The sequence below is a fragment of the Enhydra lutris genome, unplaced genomic scaffold (assembly GCF_002288905.1).
Source record: "Enhydra lutris kenyoni isolate GAN:26980312 unplaced genomic scaffold, ASM228890v2 scaffoldscaffold75, whole genome shotgun sequence".
Taxonomy (NCBI): Eukaryota; Metazoa; Chordata; class Mammalia; order Carnivora; family Mustelidae; genus Enhydra; species Enhydra lutris.
The window spans coordinates 29,082-51,139 of NW_019154159.1; the positions used below are offsets into that span (position 1 = coordinate 29,082).

A 22,058-nucleotide genomic window follows, 5' to 3' on the forward strand; every position below is an offset into this window, starting at 1 on the left:
AGACCTACCAGCGGCTCCCTAAGGCTTCCAGAACACTATTAAAGCTCACAGACTAGAAAGAAATAAAATTGTCCCTTTGTGCGGATAACATAATTATGTAGAAAATCGTAATGATTTCATACACACACACAAAAATACCAACTGCTAGGATTAAAAAATGAGTTTAATGAGCTACAGGAAAAAAGATCAATACAGACGCACATACACATATACACACACAAACATACACACATACATGTACACACACACACACACACACACACACACACACAGTCCTATTTCGATACTAGCAACGAGCCTGTAGAAACTGAATTGAAACACACGGTGCTAGTCACAGCTGCTGGACAAGAAAAAGAAACACGGGCTGTAAATCTAACAAAATATGCAGCACCCATGTACTGAAATTTACAAAACTCTGGTGACCGAAGACAAGGACTATTTAAACAAATTGCGAGAGGTACCACATTATCAACACAGAGGAGATGTCAGTTCTCCCAATATCGATCTGTAAGTTTAACACGATTCCTATCAAAATCCCAGCAAGATTGTCTTGGTAGAGAAAGACAAGCTTACACTAACATTTACACGGAAAGGTGACGAAACTAGAGTAGTTAAAAATGAGTTTGAGAAAGAATAAAGTACATCACAAGATTCTCTCTTGCCCAGCATTGTGTTTCCTACATTGCCTTGTGTGTGTTTTATCATATGGCCCATATGTGCCTCTTTGGCTGAATTTCTCCTTCGGTGGAGTCCTGGACCAGTGCCAGCTCTCCTGGAAGGTGTCACGAGGGGTCCTCCCCTAACAGAAGCCACGCCGGAGCTTGGGTTCCGAGCATGGCCTCCCTGCCTGCAAATGCAGCACTGAGGAGCTCGAGTGTTTTCTGGAAACTGGCATCACTGGCTTTGTGTGGTGGAGACGAGAGGGCTGGTCTAGATGCGAGGAGCTGAGTGGAGCTGGGGACGCGTGCTCGTGACAGACTGTGTTCCTCCCTGCACACTTTCGGAAGGGGGCCATTGACAAGCACTCAAAACCACCTGAGTCCTTCCCAGGACTGGTGTGCCCCATGGTGGCTGTGGCAACCTGCCATCCCACGGAGCCTCCTGGCTGCAGGAAGGAGGTGGTTATTGCCCTGGGGGAACACTGAACCCGGAAGCTTTTGTGGCAAGAAATTCTTGCCCTTGGGAGGTAGGCATGAGGGCAAGGAGCTAGGGGTTCGGGGGTGGAGAACGGAGGACCCCCCGAGCATGAGCCCAGGAGACTCGTCCTTCCTGAGGACTCAGAGCAAATGTCCTCTGAGAACCAGGATTCTCCCTCGAGACACAGGACCCATACTCCCAAGAAGACCTGGGTCCCTCCAGGATCCAGGCACAGCAGCTCCCCCTGCCCTGGAGTCTGGAGTCTGAACGTCTCTCTTGTCCAGGCCAAGGAGCTACGTTCCTGGACAGGGCCTTCCTGGGAACGGTGCACTACATTGTGGATTATCTTCCTTCGGCTTAATTCCTCCACAGCCCCTCGGAGGCCTGTTCACCCAGAGGACAGCGCCGATCAATGTCAGGAACAGGGGAAGCTTCAGGAAGACCAGGAGCAGGAAGTGGACACTGCTGAGCAAGGACCTGCGGGGGGGACATAGGGACAGGAAATGACTGCCTCCTCGGGGGGAGGCCCAGGACCCTTCTCTCCCAGCCTGTTCCTGTGTCCTGACCCTAGAGCCCTCATAACTCAGGATCAAACTTGGAAAAGATGTGCCTGGGCAGCCCCTCTCTGGGGCCCCATCACCTCCCCTCCCCTGACTGTGCACTACTCCTGGGAATTCTGTGAAGGAGAGGTGATGGGGCAAAGAGAAGAGGCGCCTGGCACTGCCTGCTTTCCAGAAGCTTCCTCTCTGTCCCTTTCTCTCACATTTGTCCTTAACAACCTACTTCTTGAAAACTACCCCCACCCTCACTTTAAAGCCCTGACCCTTATCCTTGGCCCTACACAGGGCCTGAGAGCAACATGGTAGCCCTTTCTGGGTATCTTTGGAAGGAGGAAAGTAGCCTGGAGCCAGCTCATCTCTCTCCAAACCCCCACAAGAAGCACCTGGATCTCTGGTTCAGCAAAGACCTTTGGAGGTAAGCCCCAGTTAGGGCTCTAGAACCAGAAGCCAGAGTCCAGAACCAGGGGGGGAAGGAGAAGGGGAGGGGTGGACATGGGAGGAGCCGCATGTCCACGTGAGCCAGCCTCCTGCTCCCCTGCAGCTGCTGCATGGGGGAGAACGTTCCCCAAACAAGTGATACTTTCCACATGAAATCCCCACGCAGCCACTGAGAATGTAAACATTGTGACCCAAACTGAAGCAAACCCAGCAGAGAGGTAAAAATCTCATGGTGTGCTGCCAGCCCCCACCCAGGATCCCATAAGGCTGCTGAACCCCATTTTCTGTGGTCTCTAGGCTGGGGGCCCTTACCCTGAGCAGCAGGTCAACGGCTCCTCCATGCTGAGGTTCTGGTTGGTGTTCAGCCCCGGAAAGGCAGCAGGTACAGCTTGACATGTGGTCCTCCCTGTGGTTTTACTTGGTGCTGGAGATAAATCACATATCAGGGGCTACTCTATCCCCAGCCATCCACTACGTGCCCATTTGAACCCAACGTTATGCATGATGGCCCACTGGAAGAAGGGAATTGAGAGATGCTCCAAAGCTAGCATCAGGCCACTTCCAGGATGGTGTGAGCTGCTCAGGGACCAAATGAGACTTTTCTAGAACTGGTCAAATGAGCCACCTCTAGTAAGTGTCGGATCTTTCTTTCCATCCCAAGTCTGACTCTGCCTAGGGAGAGAGCAGGGGCAAGCCTGGAGAAAATGGCCCTGCCTGTGGCCCAGGAGCCTCAGAGAGACTGTAGGAGGGGGCTCACAGCACCTTCAGATGGAAACTAAGGCCACTTTAACTCTCTGCTAGGGAGGAGCTAAGTCTCAGGTGTCCAGGCTATTGGTGTGACCAGTGTCTCTGCCCCAACCTCATGACTGCCCAAAAAAAGCAAGCCTCCCAGAGTCTTTGCCTTCCCAGTGCTCCCAGGACAGGCTCCGTTTCATCAACTACAGCCCTTGACATCTTGGCCACTGGGGATTCACTGACATATGAGGCACCATTCCTGCCCTCACACAGGGCAGAGGCATCTAAGTCGATGGGCTCAAATCAATAAAGAGAGGGCAGAGGGGCAGCCCGCCATCAGATACAGCGAGAGCACAGAAGGCTCAGACCTCAGGGGCCATCCAGGCAAGCAGAAAGGAGAGAAACGAGGAGTGGTGACACCTAGAGGAGGCCACGGGTATTACAAGATATTTTTAGAACAGGAGAGAACCCAGAGTGTAGTTCTGGGCTGAGGGGAAGAGAAAGTGTGGATAATTGATGGAGGAAGATACAGATGAGCAAGGAGGGAATTTGACTCGAGGAGACAGGGAGGCAAGGAGATCCAGGGTGAGGAGCCAGCCTCAAGATGATTGTTCTCGAACAAGGTGAGGGAAACCGCCCTCAACCTAGAAGGGAAAGGGGGAAGAAAGAGTTAGGCATCACAGAAGTTTGTAGGGGGAGAAGAAAAGAAACTGAGAGAGTTCACGTCTGATATTCCATGTGCCCTTGGTAAGATAGAAGAATGGGAGAGTCATATTAGAGACCATGAACTTATATGGACACCCATCATCACCGGCTGTGACTTCTCCAGCGCTACTGCAGCAGATAGATTTTAGATAGGAGATCGATTTGCCCTAGATTGCCTAGGATCTTACCCAGTTTTAGCACTCAAAGCCCCACATCCCAAGAAATTTCTCAGTCCTAGGCAAACCCCAATGGTTGCTCACCCTAATTTTAAGATGGATCCAGGGATGACGGTTTCAAGAGGCAGGTAGGGAAATGGTGCATGACAAGTGAAGAAAATGTAGTCCTCCTTGAGAGTCGGGCCTGGCTTAGGAAGGAAGTGAGATCAGGGCAGGGGAGGGGCAGGCAATAAGTGGGGAGAGAATGGAGAGAGGGATCCAAGGACTGGAAACATATGTGAGATTGCGAGTAGGGCCAGCGGGGGTGAGGGTGTGGGAAGGCTGATGCACAGAAAGTTGTCTGAAAGTATAGCGTCTGCAGGTAGGGTTCTGGACATGGACCAGTTTGGGGTGACAGCAAGACGTGCAATGTTGCCATGGAGTGGCTGGAGAGTGGAAATGCAGGTCACTGCAGTTGAGAAGGTCCTGGAAGCTGAGACAAGTTACTTGTTTAAAACTCCCAAGACAATGACAGGGATTAGGGGTGTCGGAGAGTAACCTAGAAGCCAATGGAAGGTCATGCCAAGGAGAAGTAGAGGATGCATGTGGCCATGTGACACAAATGTTAAAGGAGCAGATAGGATAGTGATAGGTTGTGGTGGGGGACTGGGAGAATTTGAACATAGCTTCACCACCCTATAGCACGTGGAAGTAGGAAAAAGAGCAGCTTCCACTCAAGAAGCCTATTTTTTGAAATGAGAGGAGTGAGGCCAATTTCAGGACAGTATAGTCGAGAGAATATTGTATGAGTAAGCTGAAGATGTATGTATGAAGAATTTGTTTCCTTTGGTACAGGTTTCCAAAGGGCATGGTGGAGATAGTCTTGGTGCAGCATGGAGGGGCCTCCCGCAGTGGAGTGAGGTCCTGGCCCTCTGAAAATGAGGGTACCTTCAGCTACACACCCCCACCCATGCCAAGGCTAAAAAGACAGCTGCCTCTCACCCTGCCTTCATCATAGGCTCTTGCCAACACTACTGGGATGAGGACTAGACAAGACCCAGAGACAAGACCCATAAGCTCTGCTGGTGGAGTGAGAGGATCTCTTACCTGTGGAAACAAACACGTTAACGTGGAATGAAGGGTCATATGACCACACATCCAGGAGCCATACTGTCTGAATTCTACACCAGTAGGATCCAGCATCGTCTGCAGTGAGGTTCTCCATGGTCACTATAAAGGTGAGATGATCAGCGTGGTCTCTGATGGACACACGCCCACTCCTCTCTTCTTTCTCTTCTCCCTTGGTCTCCACGATCTTCTCACATGTTGCGTCATACTGTCCTCGGCACCAGTATTTGTTATACCTCTGGTATACCTCCTTGTACCAACACTGCACGCACAGAGAGCCACCCAAGGTGCCTGTCACAGAGCTGGGGCCCGTCAGGGACAAAGAGCCTGGAAGACACAAGCCACATCCCAGGACTCCATCTCAGTGGCCTCCTATAGCAGCTGTCTGCCTGAAGCCCAAGGGGAAAGTTGCCAGGGAGGTGTAGACAGTTCTGGGCTCAGAGATGTGGGCCTGGAGAGACATCAGAGCTTAGACTTAAGCCAGAGGGTAGGAGAAAGAGCTTCCACTCAAGAAGCCTATTTCTTGAAATGAGAAGAGTAAGGCTAATTTCAGGACAGTATAGTAGAGGGAATATTCTGTGAACAACCTAAAGATGTATGAAGAATCTATTTCCTTTGGTACAGGTTTCCAAAGATCATGGTGGAGATAGTCTTGGTGCAGCATGGAGGGGCCTCCCAGGCAATGGAGTGAGGCCCCAGCCCTGTGAGAGTGAGAGAGCCTTCAGCTACACATCCCCACCCATGCCAAGGATGAGGAGACAGGGGGGAGTCACCTCTCTCCCTGCCCTCATCATAGGCTCTTCCCAACACCACTGGGACTGAGGACTAGACAAGACCCAGAGACACTCTTCAGCATGACACTCAACCTCGTCTCCATGTTCAGTCATATCCCCTAAGATCTACTGGTGGAGTGAGAGGATCTCTTACCTGTGGAAACAAACACGTTAACGTGGAATGAAGGGTCATGTGACCACACATCCAGGAGCCATACTGTCTGAATTCTACACCAGTAGGATCCAGCATCGTCTGCAGTGAGGTTCTCCATGGTCACTATAAAGGTGAGGTTATCAGCATGGTCTCTGATGGACACACGCCCACTCCTCTCTTCTTTCTCTTCTCCCTTGGTCTCCACGATCTTCTCACATGTTGCGTCATACTGTCCTCGGCACCAGTATTTGCTATACCTCTGGTATACCTCCTTGTACCAACACTGCACGCACAGAGAGCCACCCAAGGTGCCTGTCACAGAGCTGGGGCCCGTCAGGGACAAAGAGCCTGGAAGACACAAGCCACATCCCAGGACTCCATCTCAGTGGCCTCCTATAGCAGCTGTCTGCCTGAAGCCCAAGGGGAAAGTTGCCAGGGAGGTGTAGACAGTTCTGGGCTCAGAGATGTGGGCCTGGAGAGACATCAGAGCTTAGACTTAAGCCAGAGGGTAGGAGAAAGAGCTTCCACTCAAGAAGCCTATTTCTTGAAATGAGAAGAGTAAGGCTAATTTCAGGACAGTATAGTAGAGGGAATATTCTGTGAACAACCTAAAGATGTATGAAGAATCTATTTCCTTTGGTACAGGTTTCCAAAGATCATGGTGGAGATAGTCTTGGTGCAGCATGGAGGGGCCTCCCAGGCAATGGAGTGAGGCCCCAGCCCTGTGAGAGTGAGAGAGCCTTCAGCTACACATCCCCACCCATGCCAAGGATGAGGAGACAGGGGGGAGTCACCTCTCTCCCTGCCCTCATCATAGGCTCTTCCCAACACCACTGGGACTGAGGACTAGACAAGACCCAGAGACACTCTTCAGCATGACACTCAACCTCGTCTCCATGTTCAGTCATATCCCCTAAGATCTACTGGTGGAGTGAGAGGATCTCTTACCTGTGGAAACAAACACGTTAACGTGGAATGAAGGGTCATGTGACCACACATCCAGGAGCCATACTGTCTGAATTCTACACCAGTAGGATCCAGCATCGTCTGCAGTGAGGTTCTCCATGGTCACTATAAAGGTGAGGTTATCAGCATGGTCTCTGATGGACACACGCCCACTCCTCTCTTCTTTCTCTTCTCCCTTGGTCTCCACGATCTTCTCACATGTTGCGTCATACTGTCCTCGGCACCAGTATTTGCTATACCTCTGGTATACCTCCTGAGCCTGGAAGACACAAGCCACATCCCAGGACTCCATCTCAGTGGCCTCCTATAGCAGCTGTCTGCCTGAAGCCCAAGGGGAAAGTTGCCAGGGAGGTGTAGACAGTTCTGGGCTCAGAGATGTGGGCCTGGAGAGACATCAGAGCTTAGACTTAAGCCAGAGGGTAGGAGAAAGAGCTTCCACTCAAGAAGCCTATTTCTTGAAATGAGAAGAGTAAGGCTAATTTCAGGACAGTATAGTAGAGGGAATATTCTGTGAACAACCTAAAGATGTATGAAGAATCTATTTCCTTTGGTACAGGTTTCCAAAGATCATGGTGGAGATAGTCTTGGTGCAGCATGGAGGGGCCTCCCAGGCAATGGAGTGAGGCCCCAGCCCTGTGAGAGTGAGAGAGCCTTCAGCTACACATCCCCACCCATGCCAAGGATGAGGAGACAGGGGGGAGTCACCTCTCTCCCTGCCCTCATCATAGGCTCTTCCCAACACCACTGGGACTGAGGACTAGACAAGACCCAGAGACACTCTTCAGCATGACACTCAACCTCGTCTCCATGTTCAGTCATATCCCCTAAGATCTACTGGTGGAGTGAGAGGATCTCTTACCTGTGGAAACAAACACGTTAACGTGGAATGAAGGGTCATGTGACCACACATCCAGGAGCCATACTGTCTGAATTCTACACCAGTAGGATCCAGCATCGTCTGCAGTGAGGTTCTCCATGGTCACTATAAAGGTGAGGTTATCAGCATGGTCTCTGATGGACACACGCCCACTCCTCTCTTCTTTCTCTTCTCCCTTGGTCTCCACGATCTTCTCACATGTTGCGTCATACTGTCCTCGGCACCAGTATTTGCTATACCTCTGGTATACCTCCTCCGTACTGACACTGCACACTCAGAGAGCCACCCAAGGTGCCCGTCACAGAGCTGGGGCCTGTCAGGGACAAAGAGCCTGGAAGACACAAGCCACATCCCAGGACTCCATCTCAGTGGCCTCCTATAGCAGCTGTCTGCCTGAAGCCCAAGGGGAAAGTTGCCAGGAAGGTGTAGATGATTCTGGGCTCAGGGATGTGGGCCTCGAGGGACATCTAAGTTTAAAACCTAACCCAGAGAGTCTGGAAACAAGGGCCAGCAAGAGAGGTAGGGATCTGTGCCCTGTGAGCCTAGAAACACTGAGTAACCACACAAGGATCCTGCCCCTTGGGGACAGGGAGAATGAGAACAAAGCTGGAGAGGGAACAGCATGAGCTGGCTGTCCTGCCCTGTCTTAGCCTTTGCAGGCATGAGATTCAGTGAGATATAAAAACACTTCCCTTTGCAGTGAGCCTCTGCATTCAGGTTTTCTGCAACTCAAGCTTGTTCTGTAGGAGCACAGCTTCTTGTTTACTCCACTCTAGAGGTGTTCTCAAGAGAGGAAAATAAACCCCTGGCCTTCCTCCAGTCTCGAAGGAGGAGCGACACACTGCTAGGAAGGGCTGGGTCCCAAGGAGACTCTCACAGGCTCCTTGACATGAGTTTAGGGCATGAACTGACCACCCCTAACCCCATCACTGTACCCAGGACCTTACCATCTTTCTTTACCACCTTTCCCCCTTCCTTTCTTAAGCTAGCCATACAGCCCTCCATAAATGTAAAGTGGTCACATTTTTCCAATGTTTGTAACCCCAGGTGTTTGTAATCCCAAAGGGTATGGTGGGTGGGAGAATGCTGGAACAGAGAGTGGGGAGCTAAGCCAGGAGCTGGGATGGGAAAGAACAAAAAAAAAAAAAAAAAGAACCAAAATTTCAGTCTCTACAAGTGACTCCAAAACTTTTATCAGGACCCAGGAGGAAGTCTAGCTGTAAATGGACAGGAAGCTGAACCTGTGGCCTCGGAGAGATCAGCCAGTCCACGTGAAGGGGTGGGAAGAAGTTTCCGTCTCTAGTTTACCTGAACCCAAGCAAGGGCATTTAGGCAATTTTATCAGAGTTAAGCAAGCAGATGTGAGGAAGCCGTGATATGCTGGTAAACCAGCTCTGGGCAGGGAGCAAGGCGGGGTGCAGGAGAGTCAAGGAGAAGCCATGGTTCATAGCATTTCCCAGTTTCTGTGGTGTAAACACTCTCAGTATGACGAATTTCATGCTAACAATATGCTGTCACTGGTTGTAAGGTTGGGAAAATAAGTCTGTGATCAGCTCTTGTGAATGAGTGCAAGCCAGCTCCAGCCACTGCTGCTTTGGTGCCCATTTCCTTAATTACAGTGATTCAGAAAAAGTCCATCATCAAGAGGAAGAAGAAGAGGAGGAGGAGGAGGAGAGGGAGGGGGAGGAGGAGGGGGGAGGCGGAGGAGGTAGGGGGGGAAGGGAGAGAAGAAAAAGAAGGGAAAAAAAGAAAATAACCATTATTATTTTCATCCTCATTTAAGACATTTTGAGCGTCTTCCATCTGTAAAGAGATATATCTCTTAAATGTCTTTCTGAGTCTAAGATCTCAGTTATGAGGGCCCCAGGGGACCTTGAAGACCATCCCATCCACTCTCCTGTGTTACTGAGAAGAAAATTATGTTTTAGCCAGTGTCACCCAACTGGTCTTCTTTCTTTAAACGTCTGCCTTTCCCACCCACTATTCTGGGACAGTCCATCATTATGTTGGGCAGGTTCTATGTCTTACCCAACATAAAAATTATTCTACAAACATGAAGAATACCACCTAATTTTTACCCTGAACTTACTTTCCACAGAGAATGGGCTCTCATGCATGTTGAATGTCTTTTTTTTTAAAGACTATCTTCTCCAAAACGATTGTATTTACCTAACTGCAAAACACCTTGTTCTAGCAGGGGTTTAAGATGCATGCTGAGGGTACCTTTTTGGTCCCTTCTTTAATTCCTGCTAAGAAACATTTCCAACCCCTTTAAACTAAGTTCTGACACATTCTGAACTATTGCTAATGCCTGAACTTTCCATGATCTTTAAAGAGATCAACACTTTCACATAAGCTATTCTCTCCTTCCACTCAGCAAACTCATTCATCCTTCAAGACCAAAGTCCAGTGAAGCCTCGATAAGGACTTGCACTGGATCAAGAGCAGTGTTTGGGGCCCCTGTTGTGCAGCTCCACACCACATGAATAAATTTCTACAGAAAGTTCTATGCTGTATCACAGTGACTTGACTCCCTCTTTCAACCATGAGTCCCTGAGTGTAGAAGTTGCTGTCCTGACACACAGCTGGTCCTGGCACACAGATGGTGCTCAATAAGCATATGCAAATCTGTAGATGAATGCTTCAGTGGATAGAAGAATGTACAGATGGATGAATGGATGTGTCCTCCCTGCTTTTGCTGAGACTTCTCTGGCTTGAACCCAGGACAGACATTCTATCCACTGTTCCACCCCCTCCAATAACAAGTGCCCAAAACCCCAGCCCCACTCACCTGAGAGGCAGAGAAGGAGCAGAACTGGAGACAGCCGCATGGTCCTGTCTCTGGCTGGTGTCCCCAGCAAATCCAGGTCCCCGCTGTAATCCAGGTGTTTGCAACAGAGCCTGCGGTGTCCACTTTCTACTTGCTCAAGTTTCCTATGTGTTTCTGTCTCTCACCTACTTCCTTTTTCATCTCCTAGATACTTCCTAGTTTGAAGCCCTACTTAGGAAAAGGGGAAGAGCGTCAAGAGATCAGAGAATGGACTACGAACAAGAGAAATCTGCTGGTTTTTCCTGGCAATAGAAAGTTTGGATCATACCCTGAGTCTTCATGAAAGTCAGTCCCAAAATATGAAACCTCCAACAGAGGAGAGCCTTTGTCCCCATCTCTCATTCTTCTTCCTGTCCAAGGCTACTTGCTCGACCTAACCAGCTGTCCCTTCTCTCTGACTACATACTTTTGGGTCATAAAACACCCCACTTAAATATCTGGGGTGAGGACTCCCCATGAATCTCTCAACCACTACCTCCATGTGGTTGATCTCATACCTCTTCCTCTAACGTAGTCTCTCTTCTGGGCTCTGGACCCAACTTTTTGACTACTTGTGGGGAAGCTCCACCTGCTTGTACACCCTTAATCTATTTCAGTATAAAGGTGTTGGTGAAGGGCATAGATCCCGGAGTCATGCAGATTTAAATCCCACCTCCACTGTGTACTAACCATGTGCCCTTGGGCATGTTGCTACATCACTCTCATCCCTAGCTTCTTCATCTATAAAATAGAGTCATAGTAACCATCCTCACCTCATAGAAATAAAGGAGTGAACAAACATAAAGCACTTGTCACCGTGCCTGGAACATAGTAACTGCTCAGTAAATGTTAACTCTTTAGAATAGTCCTGGATCAGGACTAGCTTCTCATCCGGTCTGTCAAACAGTTATACACTCCCTCCAATTCAACTTAAACGTCAGAAACATATTCTTCTCGAAGACACAGGTATTGGCTTTGCCCAAATTATTTAAGTTTACAACAAAGCTGTGAGGCAGGTACCGTTATCCCCACTTTACAGATAGGAAGACAGAGGCACAGAGAGGTCCTGAAACCAGACATCATCAAATCAAGTCCATAAATCCTAGTCTAGTTTGTTAGCCATAGGGATATGGGGAGAAAGCTGCCCGGTGTCATCCATGCCCAGAGCCATTCTGCTTGGGGACAGCAGGAGGTCCATAGGGCTCTGGCCTGCCCACCTCCACCAGCAACTGTCGGAAGCACCTGGAACACATACATTTGGGAGAAGAGGCTTAACTCCTAGGAGAAAAGGCTCATCTTATCACTGTCTGTTCCACCACACCAGAGAGGAGGTAGAAGCTGGGGCAGTGCAAAGCTGAGCACAGACAACATTATTAGGGAAATGCAGCCATCAAGGAATGCAAATCAAAACCATGGTGAGACACTACTTTACACCCACTAGGAAGACTACCATCAAGAAGTCAGATAGTAAGTCTTAACAAAGATGTCAAGAAGTCAGAACGTCCATATACGCATTCATGGGAAGAAAAATGGTGCACCAGTTTGGAAAACAGTCTACAAATTCCTCAAAGGATTCCACATAGAGTTGCCATAAGACCCAGCAATTTCACTCCTAGGTGTACACCCAAGAGAAATGAAAACATATGTCCACACAAAAACAGGTACACAAAGGTTTTTAGTAACTTTATTCAGAATAGCCAAAAGGTAGAAACAACCCAATGTCCATCAGCGGATGAACAGATAAACAAAATGTGATCTAACCTCACAATGAACTATTACTCAGCCATTAACAGGAATGAGACCTGCTAGAAGGTGAACCTGAAAACATTACGCAAAGTGAAGGAAGTCAGTGACTGAAGACCTCATAGTATGTGATTCCATTCATTGCAAAGACGAGAACAAGGAAATCTATAGATACAGAAGTCATGTAGTTGTTGCTTAGGACTTGGTGAGATTCAGAAAGGGATGATAGCTAGAAAGCATGGGGTTTCCTTTCGAAGATGATGAAGATGCTCTAAGATCGGGTGTGGTGATGGCCGCACATATCTGTGAGTACACCAGACGCCACTGAATGGCATACATTACACGGGCAAGTTGCATGATATGTGAACTATATCTCAATAAAGCTTTTTTTTTTTTTTTTTTTTTTAAAGATGAGCACAGAGAGGCAGGAGACCGGCTGGTGGGTGGGAAGGGAGAGGTAGGGATGGGAGACAGGTCTCAGAATGGTGTTTTCCTCTGCACCCCCACACCATTCCATGTCTTTATTCTTCATCCAGAGCCCAGCACATGGGCCCCGGGAAGACCAGGCTTTTCAGAGCATCAGCAGCAGGAAGTGAAGGGACCAGGGTACGGGAGATGGCACCACACAAAAGAGCTGCCTCCCAGAGACAGGTGTCTGGACCTCTCTCCCACCCTCAGCAATGAGCAACCCATACACAGGAGAAAAGTCAGAAAGCTCAGCTCCAAAATTAGAAGAGAAAGAATTAGACACCTGCCTATATAGGCACTGCTGAGCAAAGGAAGGATGAAGCAGTGACGAGGACAAGCTCATCCATAATTTCTTCTTCTAACATTTCCTTTATTAAAAAAAAAAATCCACACACCTCTTGAAAGGCAGTCAAGATAGAGTTCTAGGAAATAAAATAATTAAATGACAAATGCATTTTGAAAACGGAGGAAAATTTGGTGGACCCTGCATAAAACAATGGAGAGGAAGAATAATGTGGCTCAAAACCCTAGTGATTAAGGAAAGAATTTCTCTGGGGTCCGTCCAACTCCTGAGAGGATGCCACACAAGCACTAATAAGCAACTACCATAGAAATAGAGCCTGGTGGTGGGTATCAAGGAGGGCCCGTATTGCATGGAGCACTGGGTGTGGTGCATAAACAATGAATCTTAGAACACTGAAAAAATAAAATTTTTAAAAAAGAAAGAAAGAAATAGAGCCTCTAGAGTGGAAGTGTGATGTCCCTGAATGGGTGCCAAATCCGGATGCCAGTGTGTGAGGAATGCAGATGTTGCTGGTGCTTTTGAAAGAAAAGGAGGAAGCTTTGAAATTTGATTCAGTGGCTTTCCTGCTTTCAAAATTTCGCCATCTCCCCTTTGGCTACAGTCAAGTCCAGACCCTGCTGTGATACACCAGACCCAGCTCCTGGTTGGCCTCCAGCCTCTCCCTGTCCTCCACAGCTCACACTCTGGGCCCTGGCCACTGTAAAGGACTTCCAATGCCCAAACAGCAGGTGCTCCCTTGAGCCAACAAGCCAGTGCACATGGTGATCTCTCGACGCCCATCCAACCTCCCATCCACCTGCCCAGGCACATGTACCCTCTCAGCTTCCTTTGAGATGCAGATAAATCCTTCCCTCCCAACCTGGGCACTGGCAGACTTGACCCCTGCCTCTGAGCCACTGCCCCACCTGTGTTCATGTCATTCTCTCCTAACCCTGCCCCAACATGCTTTCTCGGGTTTTCTGTCTTCGGTGTTGCTCTGTTTTGTTTTGTCTTTGGAGGGTCCCTCAGGTCCTGCAGGTTGAGTTCACAGGCCCAGGAAAACCACCCTTCACCAAACTTGTCCTTTCTTTACCTGGTGCTTTCAATCCCATCCCCTGTTCACACACCTCAGAGACAATCCTTCAGTGGATGTCCTTGCCTCCGCATGATTATGAAGAACGTATGCTTGCTTTGTAGGCATATGCTTAAAACCACACGGTTTCGGGCCATCCATCTCATTCTGGTGTTACTTTTCTCATGCAGCACCGGGTCCTGAAGCCTCATCCGTGTCACTGAGTGTCCATTTTACTGTTTCCAGCTTCAGCTTCTCCTCCGCAGCAGGTGCCCGAGGCCACTCATCAGTGCCCGGTGTTGGATGTCTAGGTGGCCCCCAACTCCTTGCCTCCATGAATGGCACCTAATGAACATTCTCTAGCACACACCCCCTAGGGGCCTGCAGAACATGTTCCCGGGATATACACCCAGAGCATGGTTTCCAGGCCCCAGGAAAAACATACCCTTAACCTGACAGATTGCTGTCCAGAATGGCCACGTTGGACGGTCGGGTCTCATTCCTTAAAGCCAAAGTTTACAGTCAGAACCTGTTTCACTGAGTGGACCAGAGTCTTCACCAACTGTGCACTGTGATCCCTGTGACGTCCCCCGACCCCTTGATGCTGGCCAGCCGTTTGGTCTGGATTAACTCAGTCAGGTGAAAAATAATGTATATATGTATAATAGTTCTTCAACTCTTACTGAAATCTCTCTGTCTAGACTCTCCACAGCTTAAGATCAATTCAGGACCCTTGTTTGGCCCCTCAAGGGAAATAAACCAGGGCCACCCACCAGGACCCTCGGGTGCATTATCAACAATCGCTTCCTGCCTGCACACACCACAGGGGACTCTGCGCGTCTCGTGGCTGCACACCCAAGCCGTCACTAATGCTGCCTGAAGTGGCTCATTCTCCCAACCGTCCCATTACTGCCGCCCCCAGACAAGTTGTGCTACCTCATCAGGTCTCCTGGGAATCAGGGTCTGCTCCTCTGAGGCCCTGCACACCCCAACACCAGGCCTCTGGCTTGTCCTCATTCTGCTCCTCGTGGGAAGCTTGGCTGTTGTCCCCTTAACTGCCGGCCTCCCACTCCTCCAGAGAGCCCCCCTCTCCCGCCTGGCACCTCTCTAGCTCCCCGTTCTTCATTGGGATGGTGGCATCACCCTCCTAAGGACTGCTGTGAGGCATGAAGGAGATCCCTGATGTCAAATGCTAGGCACAGACCCTGGCACAATGTAGCAACTGATATCACACACACACACACACACACACACACACCAGTGGGCTGATGAAACATCCCCCGCCTCTGTGTCTGGCAGGGAACAGCCGCGGTCTCCATATCCTCCCGCGCATCTGGGTGGGTGGAAACGGTTTCCTGGGACCCGTGTGTTACCTCTCCCCAACTCGCTTCATTCTTTTCTCCAGGGAAGATTCAGTAAGTGACAAGTCCCAGACCCACTCACCTGTGGCAGAGAGGGGGCCGAGCTACAATCAGACTGGTGGTCCAATCTCCCCAGCCCCAGAATGTCCAGATCCTTATCTTCTGACATCTGGCCTAGGAGCTCCAGGCCAAGATACGGTCACTTCCCATCTGTATTTTGTTATCGGCTTCCTTCCTCTGCCGCTTCTTCATTTTGAGTTGCGAAGTTATTGGGAAAGGGGAACTACCTGCTGAAAAAGAGTGACCCAAAACCAAAGCTGCAAGGGGAGCTTGGTGGCACCTCGCCTGCTCACCTGCCGAGGGCCTGCTCACCCATGGCAGGGCCCACCCGGCTCCATCCCGGGTCGTCCTTGGCTCTCAGCCCCATAGATCCACAGCTCCAGCCCTGACCTGAGGGAAGCGACTGCCCACCGTGGTCACAGCACAGGTCCTCTTGGGGGGCAATTTCTGGTCCAGCTGTGACCAAGGTTTACATCCTGCTCAGTTCAAAGCTTTTTCTACCTGTATGCTCTTCTTAGTGTCACATGGAGGAGTGGGGACATACTCCAGTCTTATGGTTCTAGAGGTTGGAAATCCGAAATTAGTTTTGCTGGGCCAAAGTCAAGGCATCAGCAGGGCTTCGTTCCTTCGGAAGCTCCAAGGCAGACTCCACTTCCTTGCCTTGTGCCACCATGCGACCCCCACCACGCCACCCTCGGCTTCCGTCAGAATGTCTGCTTCTCTGACTCTGAACCTTCAGTGTCTGTCTTATAGGAAACTGACGATAACATTGGGCCCACTGGATCACCCAGGATAATCTCTCCATCTCAGGATCTTTAACTTAATCCCATTTGTAAAGTTCCTTTTGCTGAGAAAGGGGGTAACATGACAAACATTGCAGAGAACGTCGTTCAAGTGATGAACCTTGAGGTCCAACCTGGTTAGAGGAGAAAGTGAAGAAAGAGAAGGGACCTGCTGTACTGGTCTGGATACGTGATGTTGCCTGCTGTAACTGGCAGCCCTAAAGTCTCAGGGGCTCAACGTGATAAAGGTTTATTTCTCACTAACAGCATACTCCAAGGAAAGTCAGGGAGATTGCTAAGTGGAAGGATCTAGACTCTTTCCAGCATGTGATGCCAACAGCTTCAATACTGGTCCCTGTTTTTACCATGCAGTGTGTGTGTGTGTGTGTGTGTGTGTGTGTGTGTGTGTGTGTGTGAGTACTACATAGACGTCTTATGGCCAGGCCCAGAAGTGGTGAAACTGATTTCCATCCACATCCAGAGGAACCACAAGACAGAGGCTCTGTATTGGAATGTCATCAGAAATAAAGTAAGCCAATTCTATGCCCTGTCTTTACAAACATGCACTTCGGGGCACCTGGGTGGCTTAGTGGGTTAGGCATCCAACTCCTGATACCAGCTCAGGTCATGATCTCAGGGTCATGAGATCGAGCCTGAATCAGGCTCCGCACTGGGCATGGAGGCTGCTTGGGATTGTCTCTCTCCTTTACCTTCTGCCCCTCGCCTCCCCTCCCAGGAAGGTAGTCTTTTTCCCTATCCCTCCCACTAAGGACAATTAAACCCTGAACATGACACATAAAACAAAATAAGAAGGTTCTTAAAAGTGGAGAGAAAGTACACTGGGATGGGGCCTTGGGAATCAGAATTTTCTTTCGCTTCATACATCCAGACTAGAGAAGCCAGCAACAGGGAAATAATAACAGGCCCGGGGCAGGGGGATGGCAGGGGATGGTTGGGGGCGTTGGGGAATCTCCACAGAAGCCATCTCTCTTGCCAAAGAACCAGGAAAGGGTCAGCCTAGCAAAACTAAAGCTTAGATCGTAACTTCTCTACCTCCAGCCAAACCACAGAGAAAATAGGGGCCACCACCCACCCAGGGCAGCACAGGCTGCAGGGGGGGAAGTAGCTGCTAGGCACTGAGCCCCTCCCAGCCAGGAAGCTGAGCAGTGGAGGCCCAGGGGAGAGCCAGAACACACTGCCTCACCCATAGGGGTTCAGACAGCCTCCTGGGCGTGCCGGCTGGCTCATACCACACTCTGTGTACTTCTCCAGGTCCGCACACATTCCAGCATGAACTCGGGGGTACTGTGGGTCCAGGCGGAGTCATCTGCAGCCTGCACTGCACCGACCAGGGTTCTGCCTGGTTCACTCCCGGGGGGTCTCCAGTACCTGGCCCAAAGAGGGGGTTGGTGATGAGCACAAACTGAAGGGAGAATGGGAGGGAAGACAGCAGCCTGGAAACGGTTTGGGAAAGACAACAGAATGTCCCATCAGTGGGATCAGGTTATTTTGCATTAACCAAGTGTTAAAAAACAGAAATTCAGCTGAGTACATTGGAAGATCTTAGAGGCTTTATTATTACTTATTTTGAGCCGTGGGAGAAAAAGTAGCAAAGGCTGGACTTTGTTGCCGCTGGAAGCTTCCAGGCAGCCAGGCTGAGGCAGAGAGGTTGTCACTCTCCACAGCTCCCTCCAGGAATTCTTTTAATGTTTTATAGCTTTGCTCTTGTTAGTGTTGCTTCCCTCTGATAACGGAAAACAACCGCCTACAAGACACACATTGGCAGCCCTCGTTCAAACACACGGCCCACTGATACACATCTGAAGGCTCTCATCCCTGGTGTTTTCTGGCACAGTGGTAAATAAACTTATCTGAAGAGCAGTTAGCCCCTCGAGGTCCTGGAGACCTTGCTTCTAACATGCACACATTCCTTAGAGACCTATGCTATGCCCTAAGCCCCGCTAACTAAAAGTATATAATCAGTCACTCCTCACAAGCCCAGGCCAGCTCTTTCTGCCCATGAGTCCTGTCCCTGAGCTATTAAAAAAAAAAGAAAGAAAGAAAAGAAAAAAGAAAAAGCACCTTTGGGCACAAAAACATCTCAAGAATTCTTTCATGACTGTTATTATTATTGTGAATCATGTGGGGCGTTGCACAGTGGTGGGGGCTGGTGACCCAGCATGAAAGAGTTCCCCCAAGGAAGAACAAAAGAGAAGTTTATTGAATACGATGCCAGGCAGCAGGCAGGACAGCAGAGGAGAGGCCAACTGCCACGAGGCAGTGGCCACAGTTATATGGTGGAGTGGGGCACAGTTCTGTGTTAAAGCCTTGCCTTCGGCTCAGGTCATGATCTCAGGGTCCTGGGATCGAGCCCTGCATCGGGCTCTCTGCTCAGCGCAGAGCCTGCTTCCCCTCCTCTCTCTGCCTCCCTGCCTACTTGTGATCTCTGTCTGTCAAATAAATAAATAAAATCTTAAAAAAAAAAAAAAAAACTGTTCCTGGTTGTAACTGGTTGGTGAAGGCTTATGGCTATTTTGAGGTGGGTCGCTTCACGAGCCTGTGGGCCCTCCTGCCTCGCTCAGTTTCCAGTGCTGAAGTCTGTTGCCTAAAAGTGGCCTCTATAAGTGAGGTTGAGCATCCCACCGAGCAGCATCCCACCTAAGAGTGGCACAAAATGGAAGGCTTTTATAGCAAGGAGGGTGGGGCAAGAAGTTACTAGCAAAAGAAACGAAGGATTGTCCCAGGCGAGGTCACCTTCCCTTAGGGGCAAGAGCAGGGGGGCGGATCCGGCAGATTCGCTCACCATCTCAGACTGATTGGCGTTGAATTTGCCTGCTAGGAGAGCCGGACGCTGCTGTTAGGTTGGACTCCAAAGACTGTTTCTTTGTAACACAAGCAACACACTGAAGTTACAGGAAATTGAAAACAGAGATCAAAAGCCCATTTCCAGCCTCAAACAATGAATTCATAGAAAAAGACCTCTCTGCCCTCTTTTGACTTGCAAACTTAGCTCCCATAGGAAAAAAAAAATGCCCCTCTGGGCTGACTTCAGGCGTGTGAACACATATATTCAGCACTCACTTTCCCAGGCTTTCTTGGGAAGGGTTTCATTTTAGAGGACCACAAAAACTAGCTTTTATACATAAATTTGTTTTTTTAATAATTTAACACCACTTTAGATGCTGTCTCACTTTTTTACATAAAACTTCATCTTTATTTAAGGAAATCCGTTTGATAAATATCAAAGTTATTTCTTTCTTGCTATAACATATCATGCATGAATCACAGTTGGAGGCTCATGGAAGCAGAGCTGCTGGTTTGCAGAGGGACCAACCACGCCAGAGAAACTTGTGCTTTTGCCCCAGGTCCCACAGCTGCAAGACTGTGGAGCCAGGAGCAAGCCAAGTCTTTGCACTGCTGTTTGTTGTCTAAAAGTCAAGTCATTGAAGGTGGAAGGGGAGACTAGTCGTCGTCAGAACACCTTAATAGGCATAAAAAAGGGGGGGAATGTGTGCCTATCCTCACCACCCAGGGTTTCTCCAGACAATACAGGAAATGGGGAAGGAATTCCAGAGAAGGAAGCTGTTAGTAGGGACCAACACTGGACACATGTATGAATCTCTTGTTACTGGCTGAGTTGTATCCCCCCGGAACTCCTATGTGGCATGTCCTAACACCCAGGACATCAGAATGTGACTGTGTTTAGAGATAGTCTTTAAAGAGGTGATGGGGGGCGGTGGCACTGGGTGGCTCAGTCAGTCAAGTATCTAACTCTTGATTTCAGCTTAAGTTGTGATCTTGGGGTTGTGAGATGGACCCTTGAACCGGGCTTGAGATTCTCCCTCTCCCTCTACCTCTCCCCACACCCCCACCTGCTTTCTCTCTCTCTCTCTCTCTCTCTCGCTAAAATAAATAAATCTTCCAAAAAAGATAAAATAAAGAGGTGCTTGAGGGTAAAATGAGATCATCATCATTGGTCCTAATCCAATGTGACTAGTGTCATTATTAGAGGACATCGGGACATAAGTACACAGAGAGAGAAGATGGTGTGAAGACACAGGGTAACGATGGTGTCTACAAGCCAAGGACCAACGCCTCAGGAGAAACCCACCCTGCAGACACCTTGATCTCAGACTTTCAGCCTCCAGAACTGTGAGAAAGTCAAATTCTATTATTTAAGCTGCGCTGGCTCTACGATTTGGTTACAACAGCCTGCAATTAAGCCAATGTCTGTGACTCTCCTACCCCTCAAATTTATATGTTGAAACCCTAATCCCAGTGTGGTAGAAGGGCCTTTGGGGGGTGATCAGGTTGGAAAATGGAGCTCTCATGAATAAGATCGTACCCTCCTAAGAGGCCAAAGAGCTCGTTCACTCCTTTTCTGCCATGTAAGGATACAAAGAGAGGTCGACCATCTGCAAGCCAGGAAGAGGGCCCTCCCCGGAGCCCAGCCTTGCTGGCTCCCTGATCTTGGACTTCTAGTCTCCAGAACCATGAGGAATGGCTCTTGGTTCATAAGCCACCCCTTCGGTGGTCCTTCGTTAAGCTGCCTGATCTCACGGAGACACACGGCCACATACAAGGTGGAGGGAGCATGTGGAGCTCTAGATCAAACCATCAGCCCGTGTGGCCTAGCAGGGAGACACACACCAGCCCCCACCCCCATCCCCCACCCCACCCCACCCCTGTGGCATTCTCAGGAAACAAGGACAGGAAAAATCTTTGCATGTCACCAATGGGGCTGTGACCCATGCCACAGCAAATGTGGCCCTTCTGTCAAGTTAAGAGGCTGGGTGACAGGGGACACTTGGAAAAATCAGCTGCCAGCAGTACTGGGTGTTGTTTTCCTTCTGACAAAACAAAGGAGACTCGGACTGTGGCCACTGCTCTCAAGCAGAGAAGGCAGAGGCCACCTGTTTCTTGTAAAAGACACACAAGTCTGCTCCAGGGAGAAGGAAGAGCCTGTGCCAACCCTGACATAGAGCCCCTTTTTCACCAGTTAGACCCCCAAGTCCACCTGCTTGGACTCACTAACCTTGGTCTTATATTTTCCCTTAAGCTCTTCTTTCTGGCTTTCCTCTTAATTCAGGCAAAGGAAACCCAAAATCACTCTTCAGGTGACAGCTCTGTCCACCGGCTCCTGGGTGGCTCAGTCGGTTAAGCATCTGCCTTCAGCTCAGGTCATCATCCCAGGGTCCTGGGATCAAGCCCTGCATTGGGCTCCCAGCTCAGCAAGAAGTCTGCTTCTCCCTCTCCCTCTGCCAACAGCCCCCACCCCACTCATTTCACTCACTCACTCTCTCTCTGAAATAAATAAATACAATCATAAAAAAAAAAAAGACCTCCCTCCAAAGGCCCAGATCACCTGACCTTTTGAGCTAACCAACGCCCCAATTCATTGACCATGGATTGACCCCCTAGAATGACCTACCATTACCTTTACCTCATTATAATACTAAAATGTCTACCCAGGGAGGAGCCTCAGCCTCATTTATATAACATACTATGTATGCATAGACAGGTTTCCTTAAGGCACATGTGCTACCTCGTGCTTACCTCTACTAGGATGGCAAGGTTTCCCTATCCAAATAGCCATCCTAACCCTGAACAAAAGGAACCCATTCACCCTCTCCTGGGGAGTCACAGCTTTGGAAGCCATTGCCTGTGATCTCCTTATTTGCTGCAAATAAAGTTTGCTTTGGGCCACGACTCATCTTGGTGCAGTTTCTGAGTCACCCAAGAGTGAAGAAGTCACGTTGCCTCAGTTACACCGTGGGCTTAGGACGCCCTTCCCTGCGGCCTCAGATGTCCTTTTCTCTGTAACTCAGTATGGGAGAAACCTCGCAGCACCA

At 49.4% G+C, this 22,058-nt stretch overlaps 2 protein-coding genes across 2 annotated transcripts; both read right to left on the reverse strand.

Moving 5' to 3' along the window:
- Positions 1 to 651: 651 nt before the first annotated feature.
- LOC111160267 (polymeric immunoglobulin receptor-like) lies at positions 652 to 7,043 on the reverse strand. Its single transcript, XM_022523205.1, has 5 exons — positions 6,734 to 7,043; positions 5,786 to 6,133; positions 4,838 to 5,185; positions 2,448 to 2,559; positions 652 to 1,614 (listed from the first exon to the last, which is right to left on the reverse strand). Exons 1-5 carry the CDS (start codon positions 7,041 to 7,043, stop codon positions 1,431 to 1,433), a joined length of 1,302 nt encoding a protein of 433 aa, XP_022378913.1. The 3' UTR covers positions 652 to 1,430.
- Positions 7,044 to 7,289: 246 nt separating this feature from the next.
- Positions 7,290 to 10,474, reverse strand: LOC111160268 (CMRF35-like molecule 2). The gene is given in 4 exon segments (XM_022523207.1): positions 7,290 to 7,384; positions 7,611 to 7,884; positions 7,886 to 7,959; positions 10,420 to 10,474. Coding segments are annotated over 4 exon segments (483 nt in total). The 5' UTR covers positions 10,460 to 10,474.
- Between the last annotated feature and the right edge of the window lie 11,584 nt (positions 10,475 to 22,058).

Excerpts from the sequence above, each read along its gene's own strand:
- LOC111160267 (XM_022523205.1), bottom strand. The coding sequence starts at position 7,043 with ATGGAGTCCTGGGATGTGGCTTGTGTCTTCCAGGCTCAGGAGGTATAC. Across the intron at positions 5,186-5,785 it reads TAACGTGTTTGTTTCCACAG|GCTCTTTGTCCCTGACGGGC; the intron begins GTAAGAGATCCT and ends TGTGTCTTCCAG. Across the intron at positions 1,615-2,447 it reads CCGTTGACCTGCTGCTCAGG|GTCCTTGCTCAGCAGTGTCC; the intron begins GTAAGGGCCCCC and ends TCCCCCCCGCAG.